At 40.3% G+C, this 17,108-nt stretch overlaps 1 protein-coding gene across 1 annotated transcript in view; it reads left to right on the forward strand.

Moving 5' to 3' along the window:
• Positions 1–17,108, forward strand: part of LOC124545935 (pacifastin-like protease inhibitor cvp4) — a 166,803-nt gene that overhangs the window by 18,048 nt on the left and 131,647 nt on the right. The window contains exon 2 of the mRNA XM_047124896.1: positions 9,236–9,364. Within this exon, the coding sequence (XP_046980852.1) occupies positions 9,236–9,364 (129 nt within the window). The remainder of the gene's footprint in view (positions 1–9,235; positions 9,365–17,108) is intronic.

Raw genomic sequence — 17,108 nt, forward strand, 5'->3', positions numbered from 1 at the left:
CCCTATAATCAAGAACTCCCTAACGTTCACTTTAAACAAAATTAAGAACGATAGCATGTTGCTCATAGTGTCCTGGGCCAGCACGTTCTCCAGATATCTTCGCCACCGCAAACATGGCGATGCATTACAGAGATATGGTAGGCCACCACACGCTACTTACCAAAATCGATAAACTCTGGGATAGAGAAGAAATTGCATGGATTGATGTACGTGTTTCTATCATCCAATCGCAGTTCAACTCGCTGCCTAGTGGAGTTAGACCTACTGCCGCTGCCAGGGGTGGCTAATTTTCACAACCTGTACACTCCTAAGTCTCCCGCACTTCCTGTGATGTACTGTTTGTGCTACAGTATGTAGGAACGATTAGATAAATTTCGTTATTTTCTACCTGTCCTGTACATGTACCATTCCCTAAAGCTTCGTTAGCCCACACTGAGGAATTCCCTTACAAAGGATGGTTAAAAAAGAGCGCCCGTTTTAGAACGGCTGGTAAACTTTTGTTTGTCGGTTGGTGACATCGTTTGGATTCGGTTGTGTTTCCAGGAACAATCCAGTTGTTAACTCAGTTTGAATTTCTCACATTCGTTGCCTAACCATGGAGCAGTTCATTTGTAGGCAACGTGTGCTGATCGCGGAAACGTTTTATCAGAATGGAGAAAGTTACGCAGCAACTGTCAGGTGACTTCGCGCAATTCTAGGGCGTAATGAACCGAATGAATCAAAAATTCGCAGACTTATTTAAGTTCTTTGAGACGCGTTCAACAGTAAACCTTAAAAGTCCTTGGGGTCGTCGTTCTGGCCGAAGTGAACAGAACTTGCAGTGGTTCATGACGTGTGGCTGTTCAGTTATCATCCATTAGGAACCTGGGTGTACTCAACGACTGTTTTATGATTTTTAAATGATAGAACACAGCAATCAGTCGTCTTTTTCCTGCTGGTTTCATTCGGCAAATCTAAATTTCGGCTAGTACCTAGCCATTACCAGTGCACCATTTCATTTCATAGTACTAAAGCACGTTCCAGTACGTCAGTCCCCAATTGATCGGGCTTCTGTCAAAGTTATTTCAAGAGTACTAAAGTTGTAGTCTTCTGTCACTGTTATTTCAAGACTACAACTTTAGTACTCTTGAAATAACTTTGACAGAAGCCTGATTAACAGGACACTCGCGTACTAGAACATGGGCTGATATTATGAAATGGTGCATTGATAATGGCTAGGAACTAGCCGAAATCGAAATTTACTGGATAAAACCTGCAAGAAAAGGACGACTGATTGCTGTACTCTATCATTTGAAAGCGTGGATGTTAGACCAATTTAATCAGTTTGTCACCGTTCCTTCAGTGCGGAGAACTCTCCTGTATGATCTCCATTACCAGCCCTATAAAATTCAGTTGATGCAGCAACTGAAAGTGACGGACCACCAGAAGAGACGACAGTTTGTTGACTGGGTTCTGGAGGATGACAGCAAAGCAAACAAAATCATCTTCAGTGATGAAGCACACTTCCACTTAAATGGTTTTGTAAATAAGCAGAACTGCCGTATCTGGCGGTCAGAAAATCGTTGCATCGACCCAGAAATGGAAACGTATGCACAACGAGTGACAGTTCGGTGCGGCTTTTGCTCGGGTGGCGTCTTGGGCACATATCTTTTTGAAGATGAGGCAGGACGAGCTGTGACAGTCAATACAGACCAATTCCGTACGAAGATAAGGGAGTTTTCGCGGCCTTGTTTGGACGGAATGGGCACTGAAGAGTTGTGGCTTCAGCAGGATGGCGCCGCCTGCCATCTTTCGCGTGAAACAGTTGAATTTGCTCCATGAGCAGTTCACGGATTCCCTCTTTTTGCACAATGCTGGACATCAATGGCTAACAAGGTCATGTGACATATCTCCTTGTGACTTTTTTTCTGGGTTCACCGTAACTGACCGGTGTATCCCAATAAACCCCGAAACATCCATAAGGAGGAAATTCGACGAGTTGTCAGCGAACTGAATGTGGAAACTTGTAGTACAGTCATAGTGAATTTCATGGACAAAGTTCTTGCACGCTAGAGCAGTACACGAGATCATATGTCTCATGTTGAAACCTGCGACAAATTTTCGTTTCAGTGGTTCTACCAGGGTTCTTGGTTGCACGGTACTGAGTGATATGAAAATAGCTGTATGAACATCCCTTTTACCAGACATGCTGTAATAGACTGTCTGTGCCGGTTCTTAATGTCATCGACCAGGTACGTGGAAAAATGTTGTCAGTAACAAAAGCACTGCCCAGTTCTACTGGTTACTTATCGTTATCGCTGTTGACAGCACTACTTACTCCGTCTCGTAATCTCGCAGTATCCCTAACATCGGTTTGGTTCAAATGGCTCTGAGCACTATCGAACTTAAAATCTGAGGTCATCAGTCCCCTAGAACTTAGAACTACTTAAACACAACTAACCTAAGGACATCACACACATCCATGCCCGAGGAGTGATTCGAAACTGCGACCGGAGCAACAGCGCGGTTCCGGACTAAAGCGCCTAGAACCGCTCGGCCACAAAGGTTGGCTAACATTGGTTTGCTGCAGAATCCTTGAACACATTCTCAGTTCGAATATGGTAAACCTTTTTGACACTTAGCTTATGTCAGCGAATCAGGTCGGTTGTAGCAAGTATCGGTCGTGTAAAACTCAGTTTTCTCTCCCCTTATATGATATACTGCGCACTATGGATGAAGGGAAACAGCCAGATTCCATATTTCTATATTATTACCAGAAAGCTTTTGACACTGTGTGCCACTGAAATCTGTTAATGAAGGTACGAGCATATGGGAAGACTTCTTAAGTAACAGAACGCAGTATCCAGAATGAGATTTTCACTCTGCAGCGGAGTGTGCGCTGATGTGAAACGTCCTGGCAGATTAAAACTGTGTGCCGGACCGAGACTCGCGTGAGTGTTAGTTCTGCAGGGTTTGCAGGAGAGCTTCTGTAAAGTTTGGAAGGTAGGAGACGAGGTACTGGCGGAATTAAAACTGTGAGGACGGGGCCTGAGTCATGCTTGGGTAGCTCAGTTGGTAGAGCACTTGCCCGCGAAAGGCAAAGGTCCCAAATTCGACTCTCGGTCCGACACACAGTTTCAATCTGTCATGAAGTTTCAGAACGCAGTATGTTATCCTCGGGGGCGAGGGTTCATCAGAGGTAAAGGTATCGTCGGGAGTGCCACAGAGAGGTGTAATAGGACAACTGCTAGTTTACATATACATAAATGATGTTGCGGACTGGGTGGACTGCAATCTGCAGTTGTTTGCCTATGATACTGTGGCGTACATGAAGGTGTCGAATGTGGAGAACATGACTTAGATAAAATATATAGTCGGTTTGACGAATGGCACCTGACTCTAAATGTAAGTTAATGCGGATGAATAGGAAAAACAAACCCATAATGTTCGGATACAGCACACAGTCACGTCGTTTGAATATATGCGCGTAACGTTCCAAAGCGATATGAAATGGAACGAGCGTGTGAGGAGTTTGGTAGTGAAGGCGAATGGTCGACTTCGGTTTATTGGGAGAATTCTGGGAAAGTATGATTAATCTGTAAATGGCGCTATTTCTGAGTACTGCTCGAGTGTTTGGGATCAGTACCAAGTCAGTTTAACCCTTTCGTGAGCCGTGGGAAACATGCTTCCCACTACAATGAACTCGCTTCTAGTCCCGTGGGATTCACAGTTCCCGCCTCTGTACGGTGTTACCACCTAGTGAACAGTATAGGGTACTACTTCCAATCGGAAGTTCCCACCGTTTTTGCTGTACCTTTGCGCAGAGGCACTGTATAGCTGAGTTTTGCTATGTAGAGGAGCCTTTCAGTGCTGTTTGCGTGACATTTTGTGATTCTTTCCTCAAAGCTATAGTATAAGGTAAATACTTTTGATTTACCCACATTTATGAAGGAGCACGTAAATTTGGAACGAGGAGAATTCCTGTTTGAAACAAAAGGAGCCATTTGTGCAGTAAAATGGATGGATAACCATCCAGTCACTTTCCTGTCCTCAATTCATGACCCATGAGAAATAGCCACAGTGAAAAGGAAAAACAAGGATGGTACTAGTACAGAGATTTCTTGTCCTGAAGTTGTGGCAGAATACAACAAAATAATGGGTGGTGTCGATAAGTTTGATCAATTACGAGAAAGGTATGCCATTGGCAGACGTTCTGTAAAATGGTGGAACAGAATATTTTATTTCCTGGTGGATGTTGTTGCAGTGAACAGTTCTGTCCTGTGGAAAATAAGTAAAAGAGAAAGTGGACAGCACGATCAGCTCACATACAGGATCCATCTAGCAAGAGAATTGATCGCTGGCTTCTCATCCCAAAAAAGGTGTGGACAAAAACCTGTCTTTCTGGCAAAAAGGGGTAAAGTACCTGAAGATTTTCGTCATCTGACTGTAGGGGAGCATCAACCCATTTTAAGAGAAACCTACTGGACGTGGCGTCATTGTAGTACTAAAGCTGCGTAAAAGAGCACTCGCTGTGTTTGTCATCATCATCAGTTATCTGCTATATTAGCAGGTCCTTTGCCTCTCCATTTTCTGCGATCCATTGCTTCCTTCTTAAGGCTGCTGTATGTTGTACCGTCCATCATGTCATCCAGTATCTGGAATCTCTTCCTTCCTCGCTTCCTTTTCCCTTCTACATAACCTTCTAAAACTGTTTTTATCAGTCCGTCATTCTTTCTTAATATATGCCCAATCCAATTTCTTTTTCTTCTCTTTATTACGTCTAGTAACTGCCTTTTCACTCCCACTCTTCTCAGTACCTCTTCATTTTTTTACTGTTTCTGTGTTTGTACATATTGTCAAATACCACTTTGCATAGGCCCATGTGTCAGAAAATTTGATGGCAAGTAATTGTGAACAATCATTGTAACAAGAGAAGTAAATATATCAAATAAATATGACATATATTGAAAAAGTTGGTTTTGTTATTTAACTCCAAGGAAGGGCAGTGGAAAGAATACTTCTCATCTTTTTGTGTGACCTCACTTTCACAGTTGGAGCAAATTTGATATTCTGTATGATAAATATACCTATCTGTTAACTACTATCTGATCTCCATTCATTAAAAAAAACTGCTCAATAATTTTGTCCACGAAAGGGTTAAAGGAATACATCGAAGCGACTGAGAGGTGGGCTGCTAGATTTGTCATCGGTACGTTCGAAGAACACACAAATGTTACGGAGATGCTTCGGGAACACAAATGGGCATCCCAGGCGGAGATGCCACGTCCTTTTCGTGAAATGTTATTGAGAAAATTGAGTACCGGCATTTGAAGTTAATTGCAGAAGGATTCTGCTGTCGCCAGCTTATATTTCGCGTAAGGACCACGAAGATAAGATTCAAGAAATTAGGACTCATACGGAGGCATATAGATAGTCGTTTTTCCCTCGCTCTATTTGCGAGCGAAACAGGGAAGGAAATGACTAGCAGTGGTACAGGGTACTCTTCGCCAGGCATTGTACGGTGTCTTGTCGAGTATGTAAGTAGACATAGATATGGATTCAATTTTATGTAGACTCTTATGTAGTGCTTGCTGCGCACTACTCATAATATTGCTCACTCTCCTTTTGACAGCCCCGATTTGCTGTGAAATATTGCTAAGTTTTCTTCAAATTATTCTCTGTTTCACCGTGAACTGTTTATAATTTTTTAAATACACATATGCAAACATTCGGTTCTGTACTGTCTGAATATCTTACTTTTATTCTGTACTGTAAACGATTATCCTGATTTGGGGAACAAAATGTCATCGAGGTCCAAGTCACACTTACTCGGCTGACACTGCGTTAACTGCGAGATTTAGTGAGCTTTACTTTTTAAGTAAGAATATTTTTCATAGTCTACAATGAGTGATGCCATTGCATGAGGCAAGCATTTTAATTTCCCATTTTCTGTCATATAACTTCCGTAGTTTACTCTACTCTATTTTAAGGAATACACGACAATAAGAGGCAGCAACCCGTCCACCTTTGCTGCACAATTAACAGACACCAACCACAAAATACCTACTATAGATGAATCACAATATTACGTAAGTTTCACAGAGGAAAACTCATGGACGCAATGGAGGAAATTGAAATTTATATCCATCTAGGAAACCAGCCAGACAGAAATGTAAAATGAGCAAAAAGTCCTGAGAAATGGAAAATTCCTACAAAACTTTTTACCCGAAGCATTACACCGCCATAGAACGTAAAATTATCGCTATACTCATTAATAAACACGACTGTGAAGCGAAAGATGACTCAACCATGAATCAGTTTTTACTTGATTCTCATAGTTGTCAGTGCTGTTTCATTAGAATACTGTGGTCGATTTTATACGTAAGATCTTTGTAACAACTATTCTAAAATAACGTGCTCCCACAATAACAGAACAAATATTTACAAGTTACTTTAAAGAAATTACATACAGTCATATTTTCACCAACAATGAACAAATTAAATATAACTGAGAACAAAGGTATATGTAGCGTAATAGACAAACTTCTTTAAAATAATTATAAGCTTTGTAAGGTTAAGCACGTTAAAACATCGACCTCATATATGAGAAATTTCCAACAACTGATCGAAAGTAACGTGCTCCTGAAATATCGAAAAACCTCTCTAAGTTATTTTATGACCATTACATGCTGTCATAGGAGCAAGGACGCACATGGAATCATCTATAAAGTAAGTTATAATGCACCTGTTTCATCTGCAGATATGACTTGTTCCTATGTCAAAATCACACGTGTCACTAACGTACCCAGTGTATAATGCTTCCGTTTTAGTTACTTGAAACTGGCCTAAGGCTAAAATTGTACAATCGTACATGAAATTAAGAGAATGGCAGCATGAAACCATTCAAAAAAATTCATCGCAGCTACAGGCACTATCCCACTGAAAACTATAGAAATAATGTTTTACGAACTTTGATATTCTTTTATGTGAAAGGTGATTGACTCTACGGTTATTTTCCTTAATTAGTTTATACTGTTATGTCAGGAAGAGTTTACTCCGAAAAGTAAATAATTCTCTATCACTGACAGGTGCCATGGTTTATTACGTATCACAACTTCTCGTGTTGGATGCCTTCAGAGGTAGAAATTTTATTTATCGGTATCGCACTTTCAGGCACTGTAGCACAACAAACCGAGAAAAAAGACGATCTCTTGGATAGATCTACAATGCGCTGTAGCATGGAAACTACATATTCGCGGAATAAACAGGTATACATACGAAGTCCACCAAATACGGCACCGTACTTTCGGAAACTGTGAAATCGAGATTGCAGTTTAAAATGTGCTTTTGTTACACAACCTGGGCACAGGACACGTGATCTCCTCACCCAATCAGAACACAGAATGAGAGCACATTACACGTTATGTAATCATCCAACCGTATGATCACGTTTTCAATGTACAACGAAATGTACGACGAAACACGAATAAAGTAGATATTTGAATGTAATGTACAAAATGTACACTACCAAACAAAGCGACACTGTAACGTACTAGTAAAGTTGAGGAAATTGAAAGCTCTGGTTTCCCCGAAGGGCACATAATAGTCGTTAGTCGTGCTTGCAACACTTTTCGAAAGAATTATTGCATTACAATTCGATTGTGTGGGTGAGGTTTGCCAGTTTCAACAAAAAGGTGAAGTAATATTTCTTTCTGGCTATGTGCTCGACGACATATATATAGTCAACTAGGTAACCCACGAAATATTTTGTCTTTCTGCCATATCGTGGGATGGCAGCTCTGACGCCACGCCATATTCTGTCCATGTTATGTCTGTGAACGCCACGATCTTTCGCATCTACGAAGTACAGACTATGTTTACTTTAAGGTTCAGAAAATCTTCAGCTCCGTGAGTGTTGTACGAACTGAAGCAGTCACTAACGATCGTCATCCCAGGGGGAATCTTTTCTTTACTGTTCTGAACAACACTTCCTTGGTCCGAAATTAAATTGGCTAAAGGAGGCATTTTTAGACCTTCGTTGTGTTTTCCTTCTCCAAATTTCGCTTCGCCAACTGACAACCAAACTGTTGCATTCCAAACTAACCTAGATCTCTGGCTACGCTACAGATCGGTCTGTCGCCACAGCCCGATTTTTTTATGCCAATTCAAGCTGTGCTCTTATGTCCCAGCCTAGAAACTCCATAAGAAATTGTGAGATATTTAGAAGATTCAGCCGAAAACAGCTAAACCACGCTTCTGGATATCGCGACCTATTCGTAGAATAACAGCGAAGTATTTGTATCAACAAAGCATATAAAACTCAGTGCTTCATTCCGAGCAATTTAACCCTAAATCACTAAACCTTCCTAGAATTAACGATTGCAATTGGTAGCCATTCGTGGTTCGCTCTTAACAGTATGAGCAGTACAATTGTCAGTATAGTGTGTAAAACGGTACATTTTGTAGTTATTTTCTATGTGAAGTACCATTGGAAACCTCACAACCGTAATTAACTAGTGCCTAAACTATAAATTACGACTTCCTTTGCATAAAATGTGGAGTAGTAAAATTTATGATTACTTAGCAACAGTGTCGCAATGTCCTCCGCTTTAATGTTCTAGGTTTAAGTTCTGTTGTTTCGTCCAAACCCTCGGAAATCGCGATATGGAAACTACGAAATATTCACATTAAAACAGCCATAAATTTCTCTCAAACAAGAGGAGCAATGTCATTGCTTCATTCGTGTCAGTTTAAGAGGTCTTACATCTCAGTCGAACAACATCTCGGACGAAAAGGAAAGCAGAATCAAAATCGTATATGATGGCACAGCTCTTCTTATTTCTGTACGGCATGTATTTTTATTTGTGTGTACGCCCGACGAAACGTCACGTTGTCGTTGGCTGAACAGATCACGTCTGCTATGCTCGCAGTAATTGGCTAACTAGATCACGTGTCCCGTGCTCAGATTGCGTAACAAAAACACACCGTATAGCGCAATCTCGATTTCACAGTTTCCGAAGCTATCGTGCCGCATCTGCTGGATTTCGTATTTATACTTGCTTATTCCGCAAATACACAATTTCATTGCTACAGTGCATTAAAGATCTATCCAAGACACGTTCTTTTCTTGTCGGTTTGTTGTGCTACAATGCTTGAAAGTGCGATACCAATATATAAAAATTTAACCAAGACCAAAACACCTCTATACGCTAAGGTATGATACTAGTTAAACACCTATGATTTTCTCTCTTTATAGGAAGAGGCACAGAGGAATTCTGTAAGCTGGGAACTACATTCCTGAGTGGCTGCAACACTTGTATATGTGGCGCTAATAACAAGCCTAGCTTCTGTTTCCCAAAGGCTTGCAAATACGAAATCCCCGTTGGTAAGTATGTAACTTGATTTCAGTATGCTAGGTGAAACAAATTTACGATTGTGATATTGCTGAATGGCATAAAATTTGTTAATCTTATGTACTGAAATCATATTAACTCGCCGCAGCTTTAGTTTTCCAGTTGTCTTATGTTGCTACTTTTCTTACGTTATTTAATATTAGCGGCATCTACATCTGCTATGTATTTATAACAATCTGTAAAGAAACTCACATGTAGATAGGAGTTCGAGTATTTCGTACGAAAAGGATACCTGCTCAGAAAAGTATTTCTGGTTAGGATGGCTTTGAGGGAAACCAATTAACAGTCACTCCCGATTCTTTAAAGAATCATACCCCATTTATTAAATGTCCCACCTCCCGAAATATGTGTCGTACATATATGATTTTGCAGGTACATTCAGTGATATACGTGGGTACTGTCTGCAACTGTGGTGCGTATAGAGTCGATAGTAAGGTACTAAAAAATTAAAACGTCATGCATGATGCTGGAGTTTGTCTGCATGAACAGCAAAAATATCGAAAGCAACGGACTGTTTCCCTTTCATCCTTTTTGAGGGGTATCAGCGAGAAAAAGTTTAACCACAAACCATTTTCTCACGAACAGTTCACTTGGAAGTCGTTTTATGACACTTGCAGAATTTAAGAACTCGATTTGCTGTTTCGTCTTAATTTTCATTTCAGTTCTTTTCATAATTGTCCGTGGGCTAAAGAAGTGAGTGACTCTCCACATACTTAGTGCATAGTTCCTCTGCAAGTGGTTGAATAAAATGTCTTCTTTTGATATTCTTCCCAGTAACAGCCCAGAATACTAGATATGCATTTAATCCTACTAGGCCAAGAATCTTTTAGGAGTGTACTGGCCATATTCATGAGGAGGCCTTGACTGAATACTGTCTAACCATTTTGTCTACCATGTCAACTCAAAACTTTGTCGTGTTGTACTCACTTCAGTTTCTGGAGTTTCTTCTCATTTAAATTTATAGTAGAACTAGAATGACGAGAACTCATCAGTAGCACATTTGTTCTTTCTTTTCATAAAAGTCTCTAAATGAAATATCATCATGTTTGATCGGTTTTTGTTGAATACAGACCGACCTGAGAAGCCTTCAGATCATGTGGAATTTCGCGTCTTGCTCTGCTTTGTATTTCTACTATGGAGGTTGACTTTTCTTTCAATTTGATGGTAAGTGCTGTTTTTTATGAATTTGTTCCAAACAGCAGAAACCGGTGCAAATTTCAGTCTGTAATTGAGAAAGTGTCATGATGATCTCTCCGTTCGCTAAAGATTCCGGAATAGTCAGTCCCCTATTCGGTTCTCCGGGAGGGGACTGCCAAAGTGGAGGTGACCATGAGAAAAAGACTGAATAACCGACGAAAGGATAACGTTCTACGAGTCGGGGCGTGGATTATCAGAAGCTAGAAAATCTGGAAACGGAGACGCAAAGACTCAGTCTAGATAGTGTAGCGGTGAGTGAAATGAAACGGAAAGAAGACAGGGATTTCTGGTCACATAAGTGTAGGGTAATGCTAGCGGCAGCAGAAAATGGTATAACGGGAGTAGGGTTCGTTACGAATAGGAAGGTAGGGCAGAGAGTGTGTTACTCTGAACAGTTCCGTGATAGGGTTGTTCTTATCAGTATCGACAGCAAACCAACGCCGACGACGATTGTTCAATTATACATGCAGACATCGCAAGCTGAAAATGAAGAAATAGGAAAAGTATATGAGGATACTTAAAAGGAAATGCAAATCTAATGGTCATGGGGGATTGGAATGCGGTTGTGGGGGAAGGAGTAGAAGAAAAGGTTACAGGAGAATCTGGGCTTGGGACAAGGAATGAGAGAGGTGAAAGACTAATTCAGTTCTGTAATTAATTTCAGCTAGTAATGGCGAATACTTTATTCAATAATCAAAAGGGGAGAAGGTATACCTGGAAAAGGCTGGATGATATGACAAGATTACAGCTGGTTACATCATGGTCAGACAGAGATTCCGAAATCAGATACTGGATTGTAAAGCATACTCAGGAGAAGGTGTAGACTCAGATCAGAATGTAGTAGTGATGAAGAGTAGGCAGAAGTTTAAGAAATTTAATCAGGAAGAATCAATACGCAAACAAGTGGGATAAGGATATACTAAGGAATGACGTGCTACGTTTGAAGTTCTCTAAGGCTATCGATACAGCAATAAGGAATAGCTCGGCAGGCAGTACAGTTGAAGAGGAATGGGCATCTCTAACAAGTGGAATCACAGAAGTTGGATAGGAAAACATAGGTACAAAGAAGGTAACTGCGGAGAAGTAATGATTAACAGAAGAAATACTTTAGTTTAGCGATGAAAGAAGGAAGTCTAAAAATGTTCAGAGTAGTTCAGAAACACAAGTCGCTAGGGAATAAAATAAATAGGAAGCGCAGATAAGATGAGACGAAATGGCTTCACGAAAAAGTGAAGAAATCATAAAAGAAACGATTGTCTGAAAAACTGACTAAGCATATAGGAAAGTCAGAACAACCTTCAGTGAAATTAAAAGCAAGGGTGGTAACATGAAGAGGGCAATGGAAATTACACTGTTAAATGCAGAGGAGAGAGCGGGTATGTAGAAAGAGTACATTGAAGGCCTCTATGAAGGGGAATATTTGTTTGATGTAATAGAAGGAGAAACGGAAGTCAATTTAGAAGAGATGGGGGATCCAGTACTGAATCAGAATTTAATAGAGCTTTGGAGGACTTACGATCAAATAAGGCAAAGCGATTGATATTCCATCTGAATTTCAAAATCATTGGGTGAAAGTGACAAAAAAAGGACTATTGAAGTTGGTGTGCAGAATTAATGAGTCTGGCGACATACCATCTGACTTTCAGAAAAATATCATCCACACAATTCCAAAGAGTGCAAGAGCTTAAAAGTGAGAGGGTTATCGCACAATCGTGTTAACAGCTCATGCATCCAAGCTTCTCACAAGAGTGATATACATAAGAAAGGAGAGGAAAACTGGAGTTGTGTTAGATGACGATCGGTATGACTTTAGGAAAGGTGAAGCCACCAGAAAGACAGTTCTGACGTTGCGGTTGCTAATGGAAACAAGACTAAAGATAAAGAAAAATCAAGACATGTTCATAGGGTTTGTCGACCTGGAAAAAGCATTCGACTATGCAAAATGGTGTAAGATGTTCGAAAGTCTGAGAAAAGTAGAGGTAAGCTATAGGGAAGTCGGGTCATATACAATATGTACAAGAGCGAAGAGGGGATAAAGAGAGTGGACGACCAAGGACGAAGTGCTCGGATTAAAAGGGGTGTAAGACAGGGATGTAGTCTCTCTCCGCTCCTGTTCAATCTGCGCATCGAAGAAGCAGTGATGGAAATAAAAGAAAGTCTCAGGAGTTGAATTAAAATTCAAGGTGAAGAGATGTAAACGATACGATTGGCTGATGACATTGATATCCAGAGTGAAAGTGGTGCTAGGTTACATGTTCTGTTGAATGGAATGAACAGTCTAATGAGAACAGAAGACAGATCGCGAGCAAATCTAAGAAAGATGAAAGGAATGAGATGTAGCACAAATGAGAACAGCGATAAATTTAACATCAGCATTGATGGTAGATGAAGTTAAAGATCTGTGCTACCTAAGCAGCAATATAACCAATGACGGACGGAGTAAGGAGGACATCAAAAGCAGACTAGCACTGGCAAAAAGGGCATTTCTGGCGAAGAGAAGTCTGCTCTTGTCAAACATAGGCCTTAATTTGAGGAAGAGATTTCTGAGTATGTAAGTTTGGAGCACAGCATTGTAAGGTAGTAAAACATGGACTGTGGGAAAATCGGAACAGAAGGAAATGTTGCTGCAATAATTCTGTGAAACATAACCATCACTTACAATGAAAAAAGTAATTTTGGCCCCTCGGGGCATTCTTGTGTTGGTGTTGTTGTTGTTGTTGTTGTTGTTGTTGTGGTCATCAGTCCTGAGACTGGTTTGATGCAGCTCTCCGTGCTACTCTATCATGTGCAAGCTTCTTCATCTGCCAGTACTTACTGCAAACTACATCCTTCTGAATCTGCTTAGTGTATTTATCTCTTGGTCTCCCTCTAGGATTTTTACCCTCCATGCTGCCCTCCAATGCTATATTTGTAATCCCTTGATGCCTCAGAACATGTCCTACCAACCGGTCCCTTCTTCTTGTCAAGTTGTGCCACAAGCTCCTCTTCTCCCCAATTCTATTCAATACCTCCTCATTAGTTATGTGATCTACCCATCTAATCTTCAGCATTCTTCTGTAGCACCACATTTCGAAAGCCTATTCATCATCCCTGTTTCACTTCCATACATGGCTATACTCCATACAAATAATTTCAGAAACAACTTCCTGACACTTAAGTCTATACTCGATGTTAACAAATTTCTCTTCTTCGGAAATGCTTTTCTTGCCACTGCCAGTCAACATTTTATATCCTCTCTACTTCAACCATTGTCAGCTACTTTGCTCCCCAAATAGCAAAACCCCTTTACTAGTTTAAGTGTCTCATTTCCTAATCTAATTCCCTCAGCATCACCCGACTTAATTCGACTTCATTCTATTATCCTCGTTTTGCTTTTGTTGATGCTCATCTTATATCCTCCTTTCAAGACACTGTCAATGCCGTTCAACTGCTCTTCCAAGTCATTTGCTGTCTCTGACAGAATTACAATGTCATCAGCGAACCTCAAAGTTTTTATTTCTTCTCCATGGATTTTAATTCCTACTCCGAATTTTTCTTTTGTTTCCTTCACTGCTTGCTTAATATACAGATTGAATAACATCGGGCAGAGGCTACAACCCTGTCTCACTCCCTTCCCAAAGACTGCTTCCCTTTCATGCCCCTCGACTCTTATAACTGACTTCTGGTTTCTGTACAAATTGTAAATAGCCTTTCGCTCCCTGTATTTTACCCCTGACACCTTTAGAAATTGAAAGAGAGTATTCCAGTCAACACTGTCAACGATATAGCAGACAATCTGAGCAGCCGACCGAGGTGGTTTACAGATGACGCTGTCGATTATCGTCAAGTAAAGTCATCAGGAGATCAAAACCAATTGCAAAACAATTTAGGTAAGATATCTGTATGGTGCGAAAATTGGCAATTGACCTTAAATAACGAAAATTATGAGATCATCCACATGAGTGCTAAAAGGAATCCGTTAAAGTTCGGGTACACGACAAATCTACCAAATCCAAAGGTCCTAAATTCAAGTAAATACCTAGGAATTACAGTTACGAACAACTTAAATTGGAAAGAACACACAGAAAATATTGTGGAGAAGACGAAACAAAGACTTTGTTTCTTGACAGGAAACTTAGAAGATGCTAAAGAGACTGCCTACCCTACACTTGTCCGTCCTATTTTGGAGTACAGCTGCACGGTGTGGAATCGTTACCGGATAGGATTAATGGAGTACACACAGAAAGTTCTAAGAAGAGCAGGACGTTTTGTATTCTCGAGTAATAGAGGAGATAGTATCACGGACATGATACAGGATTTGGGGTGGACATTATGTAAACAATGGCCTCTTTCTATGCGACGGGAACTCCTCACGAAATTTCAGTCACCAACTTCCTCCTCTGAATGAGAAAGTATTCTGTTGACGCCGACCAACTTAGGGAGAAACGATCATAATAAAATAAGGGAAATCAGAGCTCGTGTGGAAAGATATAGGTGTTCGTTTTTCCGCGCTCTGTTCGAGAGTGGAATAATAGAGAATTAGGGTGAAGATGGTTCGGTGACCCCTCTGCCAGGCACCGAAGTGTGATTTGCATTTTATCCATGTAGATGTAGATGTACAAGTAGACACAGAATGATGGTACGAAATTTTGAAAAGCAAATTTTTGTTGCCCTTGGAACCGTTAGATAGGCAATCTGCAAGTGAGTTCTATGTGCATGGTCCGGATTGAGCAACTACGTCTCCGTCATGTTTGCGTAGTGACACATCTGTGTAGGCCTGATACTGTTTTGCATTCGTTGACCTACGTAGGATGCTTCAACAAGATTTTTGACGAGGGCAATATTTCCTGGGACGTTCTGTATGTTCGGTATCCCATGTACCTAACTTCACCTAACATTCAGTCCACACGAATACGCGTGAATCAGGCGAAACGCGTCATTGGTAAATAAATAATAAGTACATAGCTGCACCTAATACTGTTTCATCAACCTACAACTAGTATTGTGCTCCAGATCAGCCTTTTGGTAATGTAGATAACAAAAAAGGCCTACAGAAGTTCTTAACACTGTTATAGCATATTTAATTTAATATTAAACTATTAATAACTATGAAGTTATCGGCAGAGGTTTGTGTCTTCACAGTTCGAATGAATAAGAAATTCCTCATTTCACATTACATCACTGAATTTACATTATACGGTTTTGACTACATTTTCTTTTGTTGTTTATTCTGGTTCTTTACAAAACTGTATAAGAAACATATATATACTTATATATAACGGGGAAATGTTAATAACAAAAATCTCGTAAACAACATGAGTAGTTTACTTCATTTTTAGGCAGTGGTCTAATAAACATTCGGGTGGATACGGCCTGTATATTTTTCAAGCGATAATGTATAGGTTTACTGATAAACCAAATGTAAGAAAGAAAATGCTGAGCTGTGCTGTGCTGTGAAAATTCGCGGTTTCGTTTTCTTTCTCGCATTTGGTTTTCACTACGACAACAGGACATTTGTTGTTGTTGTCTTCAGTCCTGAGACTGGTTTGATGCAGCTCTCCATGCTACTCTATCCTGTGCAAGCTTCTTCATCTCCCAGTACTTACTGCAACCTACATCCTTCTGAATCTGCTTAGTGTATTCATCCTTTGGTCTCCCTCTACGATTTTTACCCTCCACGCTGCCCCCCAATGCTAAATTTGTGATCCCTTGATGCCTCAGAACATGTACTACCAACCGGTCCCTTCTTCTTGTCAAGTTGTGCCACAAACTCCTCTTCTCCTCAAATCTGTTCAATACCTCCTTATTAGTTATGTGATCTACCCATCTAATCTTCAGCATTATTCTGTATCACCACATTTCGAAAGCTTCTATTCTTTTCTTGTCCAAACTATTTATCGTCCATATTTCACTTCCATACATGGCTACACTCCATACAAATACTTTCAGAAACAACTTCCTGACACTTAAATCTATACTAGATGTTAACAAATTTCTCTTCTTCAGAAACGCTTTCCTTGCCATTGCCAGTCTACATTTTATATTTTATATCCTCTCTACTTCGACCATCATCAGTTATTTTGCTCCCCAAATAGCAAAACTCCTTTACTAGCTTAAGTGTCTCATTTCCTTATCTAATTCCCTCAGCGTTCCATTATCCTCGTTTTGCTTTTGTTGATGTTCATCTTATACCCTCCTTTCAAGACACTGTCCATTCCGTTCAACTGCTCATCGAAGTCCTTTGCTGTCTCTGACAGAATTACAATGTCATCGGCGAACCTCAAAGTTTTTATTTCTTCTCCATGGATTTTAATACCTACTCCGAATTTTTCTTTTGTTTGCTTTACTGCTTGCTCAATATACAGATTGAATAACATTGGGGACAGGCTACAACCCTGTCTCACTCCCTTCCCAACCACTTCTTCCTTTTCATGCCCCTCGATTCTTATAACTGCCATCGTAGGTTTGCCTTTCCTTAATGTATTTTCTAAGATACGTCGTAGGGTCAGTATTGCCTCACGTGTTCCAACATTTCTGCGG

This window comes from Schistocerca americana, chromosome 8 (assembly GCF_021461395.2).
Source record: "Schistocerca americana isolate TAMUIC-IGC-003095 chromosome 8, iqSchAmer2.1, whole genome shotgun sequence".
Classification (NCBI taxonomy): Eukaryota; Metazoa; Arthropoda; class Insecta; order Orthoptera; family Acrididae; genus Schistocerca; species Schistocerca americana.